This window comes from Dendrobium catenatum, unplaced genomic scaffold, assembly GCF_001605985.2.
Source record: "Dendrobium catenatum unplaced genomic scaffold, ASM160598v2 fragScaff_scaffold_1263, whole genome shotgun sequence".
In the NCBI taxonomy this organism is placed as follows: Eukaryota; Viridiplantae; Streptophyta; class Magnoliopsida; order Asparagales; family Orchidaceae; genus Dendrobium; species Dendrobium catenatum.
This window is the reverse complement of record NW_021319725.1, coordinates 1,018,008-1,028,127: the sequence shown is the minus strand read 5'-3', so window position 1 is coordinate 1,028,127 and position 10,120 is coordinate 1,018,008. Positions and strand designations below refer to the sequence as shown.

The window sequence follows — 10,120 nt, the reverse complement described above, 5'->3', positions numbered from 1 at the left end:
TAGGGCCTTTGCATAAGTGACATTTGACATTATTTAGGTTCATTTCTTGCTTGCAGATTTTGAAATTCCCGCAACAAACCTGTCACGACCCGACCCGACGGGGACGGATCCCGCCCGAGCCGGACCGCGACCAAACTTTTTATCCAGGATCTGGCTTTGGAATTGGTTCCTGAACTGAATCTTCCAAATTACTCAACTCAACAGACACACAAACACAGAGCTACTATTTATCATCAAACACAGCGGAACAAAACATCTATATTTTCATTTTCCTCAAAACAATCATCTACAGATACAGTACATGGCTTGTGAACAGAAAGAAAGACAGAACAGAAAAGCCATGACTGTACAAAAATCAAAAGGTACAAACAATACCTATACGGATCAGAACTCAGAAATCTACTCCTGGACTTCTTTCCCTTTCCCAGAACCTGAAAACCACCAGAAAACAAGAGTGAGCTCAACAGCTCAGCAAAGCAACAAACTTCCAATCAAAATTCTCAGAATCCAAAATCAAACTCATCAGACAGAAATCCAATCGGACAAATCAGAACGAAACAGAACAAATCAAAACAGATACGGACAGATCACATCAGAATCAGAAATTGTACACATCTGAATCAGAACGGATTAAATCAACAGAATCAGAATCGTACATAAATTCAGAAATCAGAATTGATCGTAGCAGAATCACAATTTCTTACAGAACAGATCCAGAAAACAGAACAGATATAGAAATCTGAATCATATCAAATCAGATATCAGATAATATTTCATTCATAGCTAAATGCCCTGACACTGACGGAATCTCTACGGATTCCGGCCCCTTATGCCTCCCTTCCCAGACACTGACTGAATCTCATAGGATCCAGGCCCCTTATGCCTCCCTTTGTGCTCACGGCACCAGAACAGATGTGCTTATAGCACCAGAACAGAATTCATCAGATCCGGAACAGAACAGATATCAGATTTCAGATTTGAGCTCATTTCAGATTTCCCAGACACTAACTGAATCTCATAGGATTCAGACCCCTTATAGCTCCCTTTTTATAGCACATACAGATAGCATTTCAATTCAGAAGAAATCCAGGCAAATCCGAAATCAGACAAAAATCGGGCAGCACAACGGCAGCAGACATATAAATATATATATATATATATATAAACAAATTCAATATGAGTAGCACATAATTGTAAATTGCTCAAATTAAATACAACAAAGAAATTGTTTGACCAAAGCGATAGCTGTTGCCCCGTCATACAGACCCTCACGCTACAGATCCACTTCATCCGAAATGTCGTAAGCTCGTAACCGCTGTTCACCCTGTCCGCCTCTAGCTGCCAAAACGCGGCGTCACAGGGAGTAAAAAAGTTTTGATCTACTGTGGCTTTATTAGACATAAAACCAAGAAGATAAAGTTGTAGGGATGACTCGCCAAGGAGAGGAGAAATGGAAAGAAAAACGTACACGGCATTAGGATTCCTTCTGCTCGGCACCTTCTTGTACTTCAACTGGATCTCTTCCGGCAGCGACGGAAGGTTTCGAATCCGTATTCCGATCCCATGGCTGCAGCCAAAGATGGGCTTCGTTGGGCGGAACGGAACTCATTTCGTGGAGGTGGAGGACGGAACGCCGGTGTACGTGAACGGGTGGAACTCGTACTGGCTGATCTCCTCGAAGTTGGAGGAGGTATCGGAGATGTTCCGCCGTGGCCGAGCCATGGGAATGACTGTCTGTCGCACATGGGCCTTCAGTGATGGAGGCGCCAATGGGCTCCAGATCTCCCCCGGTCGTTTCAACGAGCGTCTTTTCCAGGTGTCTTCTCTATGTCTCTCTCCCTCCCCCCCTTTCCTCTCTCCTATGTGTTTATAGGGGCGGGGTTGTGATTACGGGATGAGTTTTGAATCCTGGGACCTGGGTTGTCGTCAAGCATTGGTAGGCTATTAACGAAGAATATTGATGGGGAAAAGGAATTTCATACAAGAACTGAACTGGATAGATGATGGTGCTGGAGCTAGCAAATATTCCATTGTAATTAGGTGTTGGACTGTGTAGGCGTATTCCTATAGCGTATGTTGGCGGATTCAGGATTTTGGTTGTGGGAGAATAATCGAAAAATAATTCTCAAATTCTTAGCTGATTAATTCATATAAAATTTAATATTTGTTGTAAGTTATGATGTCTCACATAGGACATACAATTTATGTCACACTTCACCCCTTAGCAGAATTTACTTGATGAAGATTGGTTTAAATGATTGAAAGTGAGAAGAGTTTACTGGATAAGATTCTGAAAATCTCCTCAAGATGGGATCTAAATTTTACTGGTGGGTTTGTTTGAAAAGTTGAGCTTTGGTGCAGCATGCAATATTCTCATGTAGTTGACAAGCTACAGACTTTGCTTCAATGTTTTTTCAACTCTCAGCTGTTCTTATAATGTAACCAAATTATATAATTATGTAAATGTCTTTTGGTTTTCTTGTGAGAGTAATTTCTGATAATTCATAGCTTTGTGTGTTTGAACGAGTCAGATTTAATACAGGAATGTTGTATATTGATCATTAGGTTCATGGCTGATGGTTAGTTACATTCTCTGTCATATTAATCATCAAATTTTATTGTACCTTACAAATTTTATGACAGAATGATTGATTTATTCTCTGATACTTCTATCTTTTGCAGACTAAAATTGATTTAAGATTATTTCTTTTATATATCAGGCGCTGGATTTTGTCATATATGATGCAAGGAGGAGCAATATAAGGTTAATTCTTTGTCTTGTGAATAATCTTAATGCATTTGGAGGGAAAGCTCAATACGTAAGATGGGCACAGGCTGCTGGAGCCAATGTGACCTCGACAGATTCATTCTTCTCAGACCCCACCATTAAGCACTTCTACAAGGATTACGTGGAGGTATGTGGCTTGACTTCTGGTTGATTATGCTTTAGGTCCAGCTTTTAACTTTGAAGTTTCAGTTTCATAGTGTCAATATATGTATCTTATCTAACAAGTAGCATAAAATAGTAGCTAAATATTGTGAATGACATTGATAGCAAGCTTTTGTTTCTTCTTGGTATTTTTTGTCATTGCACTTCAAGGAATGAATCATTTAAAATGCAAAAGTTTTATTTTATCCTAAAAATTTTAGTCATCTGTAGTATAAAATACACTCAAAGATGTGATACATATAGTCCCTGAACGTAGAGGTCCTCTAGGCCTGGCCTTGCTTTTTCAAAATGAAGAAGCTTCTACTGAACATTACTTTTTTACGATGTAGTAAATTGCAATGTTTTCCTGCATTCTTTGGCCTTTATATAACTATCCCACTTCAAGCCACCTTAAGATGTCAACAAAGATATACAAAATAATATGCTTTCTCCAAGTTATTATCACTGCTTTATAGTATTATATTTGGTCAAATTTAACGATCATTTTGATACTACTTTTGTATCATGTCACGAGACTATGTTGACAGGTAAGTGATGCTTGAGTAAATTGATGTTGGAAATTAGTTGTCATGGTTTACTCCTAGAAATCAGTTGTTGAGGGATAAGTGGGTTTCTATTTATTATTCATTAGAGAACCTTTCTATTTATAATAAGGGACATTTGCAATATGCCAAAGTATAATAAAATAAACACATACCACTCACTATATATGGAGTACCATTGCAATCTGAAATTTCCTATAATAATATTTCTGCTGTAGTTGGAGCATATATATATATATATATATATATATATATATATATATATATATGAAGTAGTTTCAGCTTAGTACATAATTGAGAGAAGGTATGAAGTTCCAAAACTTTTGTAAAAATATTAATTGCTTGTTTTGAACTTGAGACATGAAGGGTGACAATCTTTTCAGAAAGCACAACATCCTAAATGAAATGACAATCAATTTCATTAAGTTTATTTATTTCATGGAATATATGATTGCTGGCATTATAGATGACAATACAATCATCACAACTCAAAACTTTTGCTTTGTAATTGGAAAACTAAACTCTCTTAAAGAGTCTTTATTCACATCGTTTTGCATGCATAATGAGGACTCTGTATGTCCTCAACATTGGATTTTGTTACAATGGCGAATTTCTTAATTCTCTAGGTAACATTATTACCTCAAACAAAAATATAATGTCCCATAATGCTTCTATATTTAAGTGTTCACTGTTAGCATATAATATAGACTTTTTGATGTATTTGAGAATTCATAAATCAGCCTCCCAATACTTATATTTTGGAATTTGCTTGTGTTGGCTTACAATTTTGACAACAAATGAAGTATTAGTCCTAGTAAAAGTTAGATATATCAATTTGCCCATTGACCTTCAATATCAAGATAGATACTGAAATGATTCCTTGCAATCTGAAGTGGTCTTATTTTGCATGAGGGCAATCAAGAACAACTGCTTTAAGAAGATCAATAGCTTTACTCAAAGAAAGTGAGATCCCCTTTTTTTTAGTCAAATTCAACTCCAATAAAGTTTTTGGGCCATTTTAGATCTTTAGAGTACCTTTGTTAGTTGTGTTTTACTTTCGAATGCCTTTTGGATCACTCACAATGAATAATATGTCATCAACATAAATAGCTGGTATGATGGAGCCTAAAATTGAATGTCTAATAAATATGGAATGATTTGAAATGCTACTACGCAAGACACTCTGAACAAGTACCTTTCAAACCTAGCTTAGGTGCTTCTATTTAAGCCCATAGACGGATTTCTTGAATAGACGTGATTCTTCCCTTTAGCAACATTAATGGAGCTAAGCTAGCTTTTGGGGTGAGGGTATCAAAACAATCTATCCTATAGATCTGATTAAACTCTTTTGATAATCAATTGAGTTTTATATTGATCGATCCTGCCATCAACATGAAATTGGAGCAAGCACTTAGTTTAACCTTTAAGTGAAAACAATTAAATCCATTTATGCTGACTGAGAGCTCATCTTAGGAGCCATAATATGCTTCTAGAGATGATTTTGTAGTGCTTCTTAATAACTCATGTAAATAGAAATGGATGATAGAGACAAAACAAATATGCAAAAAGAATAAAATAATTGAACAAAATACATATAAGAGTGAATGAGATGAGTAGTACATTATTGTCTATGCATTCAGAGTGCAATTTGTAAATATAGATTAAATAGCTTGTCAATTAAGGGATGCTTAGTCTAGTTTGATCATTGATGGGCGTGTTGCTGCATGAGGTTGATGAGATTTTCAAGAGTAAATTGGTGGACTTCTCCGAGATAGGATACGAAATGAGCATATATGTGAAAAGGTTGGAGTAGCTCCAGTGGAAGATAAAATTAGAGAGAGTCGCCTTAGATGGTTTGGTCACATTAAATGGAGGCCTTCCGATGACCCGGTTAATAAAGTTGATGTATTAGATTTGACTTATGTTAAGAAAGATAGAGGTAGACCTAAAAAAGACTTTGTTAAAAAATATTAGAAACGATAAATGAGAATTTGACTTTTAATATGACACAATGGCGAAAAAGGATTCATGTAGCCGACCCCACGTAGTGGGACAAAGGCTTGATGATGTTGTTGTTGTTGTTTTATCTATGCTCATGTTGTAGGCATGATTAATGTGAGCATTATAACCCACTGCCATTGTTCATGGGTAGGTTACAATATCCATTAATGGGTTTTGTGTTATTGCTTGTAATCAAGTTGTTGTATTCCCCGCAATTTTGCTAACACTACTTGTAGGAATCCAATCGCAGGATCAGTGGAGTCAATCAGTTAGATTGGTGGAGTCGGTCGGGTAGGTTGGTTGTAGCAGCTAGGTCGTAGCAGGAGGGAGGTTGGTCGGTTGGAATTTAGGTTTATCTAGGAGGAAGGAGACGAGATCGGGCAACTTATTCAACGGGTTCGACATAAGGTGGATGTTCGATCGAGTTGTAGATAGAGGCGTGTGCAAGGGTTGCGACTGGGAAGGTTGGGATCATGCTGTGGGAGGCTTACAGACTGTGAGGATGAGATTGAATTTGGTGTTGGAGGAGGGATTGGGCTGCTCGGTTTACGAACAGAGAGGAGGTCGAGGGAGAGTTCTTGTGAGAGCCGGAAGAAGGGAAACAAATTGAAGTTTCCCCAGATGTTGCATTGATGATTTTTAAATTTCTTATGGCTTGATTGTATTCTCACGCTTATTTTTGTTAGCATGGTATATCAGAACTCTACATGATATACAAGTATGTATGGATTTCCATGATCATGATATTTACAAGAGCGCTCTTGTGTAACATAGTGTTGACTTACATTTGGGTTGTCTTTATGCCTATTATATTTTGTAATTCTTCTACATGATCCCTAAAGCATGCTATGAAGTTACATATAAATCTTCATGATCATAAGCCTATGATTTTGTCCATGCATACTATGGCATGGCATTTGACATATTGATATGATGTGTCATTGCCAACATTGAATGAAGTATAATTATGAGTGCTACATCAATATATTTGTGATTATACTATGTATATATTTGATTTTATATGATTTATATTGTCACTTGATTTTTGATTCTACATGGTTATGTTTCACAATATTTTGTGAAGTGTTGCTTGGGGTTATGATTAAGAATGATCATTATATATTTGTTACTTATTTGAGTGTCACATACAGTATGAAATACATGCTTTGAGCAGTGAACGAGAATGATATATTTGTGTAAGATACTCAATTTGCTTATAAAATCATAAACCCTATTGAAGGGTAAGTTTATGGACTTGAGTTCCATGGGATAATTTATCTCCTTTTGGGAGGTATAAAGATGAAAGGCAGTATGACTAGATCATGCCACTACTGATGAATGTAGATATCAATCTTGTTGGCAAGCATGCCAACAACATCTTGATGATGATTGTGGTCTAATTCTAGAAACAGGGCCACTGGTTGGTGGTCATGCTTCTATTGATTTATGATGTTTATTTTTTTGTGATTAGAATGCTTTAATGTAGTACAGTTGCCTATTATTCTACAATGCATATTGAATAATGTTTTGAGATGAATGATGCAAAGCATATTCTGAATGCACTTATAACGCATCATGTAGTTGTATATGTCACTTGCTTGCATGTTCACCTATGTATGATAACTTGCATCTTTAGATGCTTTTGCGTTAACAACATGAAAGAGTTATTCCATGGCTCTTGCTTGGTTCCTGCAAACTTCATTTACGATTTGACATTACCTGGTATGAGCTATACATTATTATAATGCGACTTGGATCTGATAACCATATCTTATGACTATATTTCTATTACTGTAGAATTGAGTAACATAACAAGGATGATTCTAAGATATTGTTGATTTAATACCTTGTGCATACATTTCATCCAAGTATGTATGACTTTATTTGTATCCGTGATCTATTCCATTGTTTTGACATCACACTTAAAAATGATTTAGGCTTCGTTTAGGACGACTTTCTTATTGCTTCTTAAAATAGCTTTATATTATAAAAATTAATTTTTTTTTGCTAGAAAGCCGCTTTAAGAAGCAGAAAGAAAGTTGTTCCAAAAGAAGCCTTAATCTGACATTATGTTTAGTTGATTGGACTAATGACATGACAGCCAAATTTGTGAATAGAGTATGATTCAAGATTTTTACTTATAACACATTATCTAAATTTATGCATGCGTCCATTAGTCCTGCATTAGTTTGTCTCTACAGTTTGGAATACCTAAATACATTAGCATGATATGATTATTGACACAACTCTAATGCTTGTTACTTCCTTTACCATGTATTGATTGTTGACCTCGATTTTGCCCAAGCATGGGCATGATAGACTGAGTTGACCAAGTCAATATTTGACTTGGTCAACCCAAGTCTTAATGGGTCAAAATTGACCCATTTAGCCCATTTAGAGCCCAAATCAAGTTTGGATTCGGAGGTCCACATTGATTCCTCAGGAAGGTTTTGTATGATTTGTTGGGCTTTATGCTCACCTTATTGCACATGCATGTGCTAGTTTCAACTTTCAAGTAAGGGAAATGAATTAATTATTAAAATAGTTATCAAGCTTCATAACAAGTATCGGTGGATGGTTGTATAATGATCTATTTTAGTGGGCACAATGCATATGTTTACAAATGATTTTTATATGGAGGTACTATTGGACTTCGTTTTATTTTGTGATTAGTTTTTGAGTTCACTCTCTTGGATGATGATAATAGATGATTTTATCTTTTGAACTAATGAAAATCTAATGTTAATATTTTGATGGTTATGCGGTGCTAAGCCAGAGGATGCATGCAATTTGTTTTTTGATTGTAAACAATACAATCTCTTAAATTATAAATTTTTATTTTTAAACCATTTTTTATATTTCCTATTGTTTTAGCAGCTCTCTATTGTAATATATTGTGAATTTATAATTGAGTTAGTCCATATTTTAATTTTTTATAGATCCTTGTTTTGAGGATAACTTGATGTGATCCACTTTAATAAATGAATCTAGGTTCTCCTCTTAGTTCTACACCACAACTTAATATGATCCATTATAATGTAGGTGTTGCTTTGGGTTTGATCAAGATAGTAATAGACTAATAGTGTTATTAGAGCAATGTTTAGATAATAAATTGGCGAGGTGGATTAGAATTATGGATGATAACCATGAGTTGGAAGAACATATTAAAAAGATTGAACTTGATCTATTGCAAGGCCATATGTTGATCTTTTGATTTATGATAAAAATTGTGTATGGCTAAGTATCATACTTTATTATTTTATTTGTTTAAATAATAAATTGAAAAAAAAAAACTGTCTATGCCGATCCCAAGGTTGGAAGGAAAAAGTTGAAGAAAATTTTTAAAAAATTAATTTAGGCCTTCGCTAAAAAAAAAATTATGGCTCCATCATATCTAACATTGATAAGTTTAAAGTCACACTCAATTAGAATGACTCACCTAATTTGATTTGTGTAGCATAACACACATATTATTTTTCAATGCAAGCAAGCAAGGAAATCATTCTTGTTGTTGCTGGTGTTACAACATTTTGTACTTTTAACCAAATTGAGCCATCATAGAGAAGTAAAGTCAATGCAATCATTCTTTTTTTTTTGAATAACAAGTAAGAACCATGACTAATCACAACAATAGGGTTAGTACGATTTGGGGAAATGTGAACATTTTGGAATGTGGGTAGAGAGTTGTATTGAAAATATTATTCCTAGCTAGTCTTGAATAATAGTTCAACAACATAAGGGGAAGTTCTTGTACGTGGGGAATTGTAATTCAATTTATAAGAAAAAGAAAAATTGATAAAAGAAACAGAAATAACATACGATTCATAACCATATAAAACTATAATTCAATTGCATGTGTATAAAAATTGAATAACACAGTTAGAATAAACATAATTAGTGAAAAAAGAAGTTGAGTGCAATTTATATTTTCAAGAAACAGAAATGATCGCCTAAGCAAAAGCTTTGGTGATGGCTTGGATGTGGAAGAGAAACAATGAAAAAGATGAATAGCACTTATTTGAAGGATGAAGCAAATTTGTTATGATGTTTCCCGACGACGTTAAGATCTACTTCTTGTTCGGCATCGTCCAATCTCAACTCGAGAGAAAGGAAGCGGATTGGCGCTAGTGGAGTAATCCTTGCGATGCCGATTTTCTGTTTGGCGTTAGTCTCGGCTCGAGGCAGAGAAAGCAGATTGGAGCCGACAGAGGAATCCTTGCGACGTCGACTTCCTGTTTGGCGTTCTTTCGTCTCGGCTCCAGCCATAGGAAGAAGCACAGGCATGCTCGTACCATGGGCGGCGTACATCTAGGCTATAGTTTGAGGGAGGCGGAGAGGCATAAATTTAATGAATTAGGGCAAATTTACTTACTGAAATTAATAAAAAAAAATCTTTTTTTTTTTTTTTTTGACAGAGGAATCCTTGCGACGTCGACTTCCTGTTTGGCGTTCTTTCGTCTCGGCTCCAGCCATAGGAAGAAGCACAGGCATGCTCGTACCATGGGCGGCGTACATCTAGGCTATAGTTTGAGGGAGGCGGAGAGGCATAAATTTAATGAATTAGGGCAAATTTACTTACTGAAATTAATAAAAAAAAATCTTTTTTTTTTTTTTTTTTGAGGTGGGT

At 35.5% G+C, this 10,120-nt stretch overlaps 1 protein-coding gene across 1 annotated transcript in view; it reads left to right on the top strand.

The window, feature by feature from the left end:
• Window positions 1–1,359: 1,359 nt before the first annotated feature.
• Window positions 1,360–10,120, top strand: part of LOC110106115 (mannan endo-1,4-beta-mannosidase 6) — a 16,026-nt gene continuing 7,265 nt past the window's right edge. Inside the window, exons 1-2 of the mRNA XM_020835881.2 lie at window positions 1,360–1,816; window positions 2,721–2,915. Of these exons, the coding sequence (XP_020691540.1) occupies window positions 1,451–1,816; window positions 2,721–2,915 (561 nt within the window). The 5' untranslated portion in view covers window positions 1,360–1,450. The remainder of the gene's footprint in view (window positions 1,817–2,720; window positions 2,916–10,120) is intronic.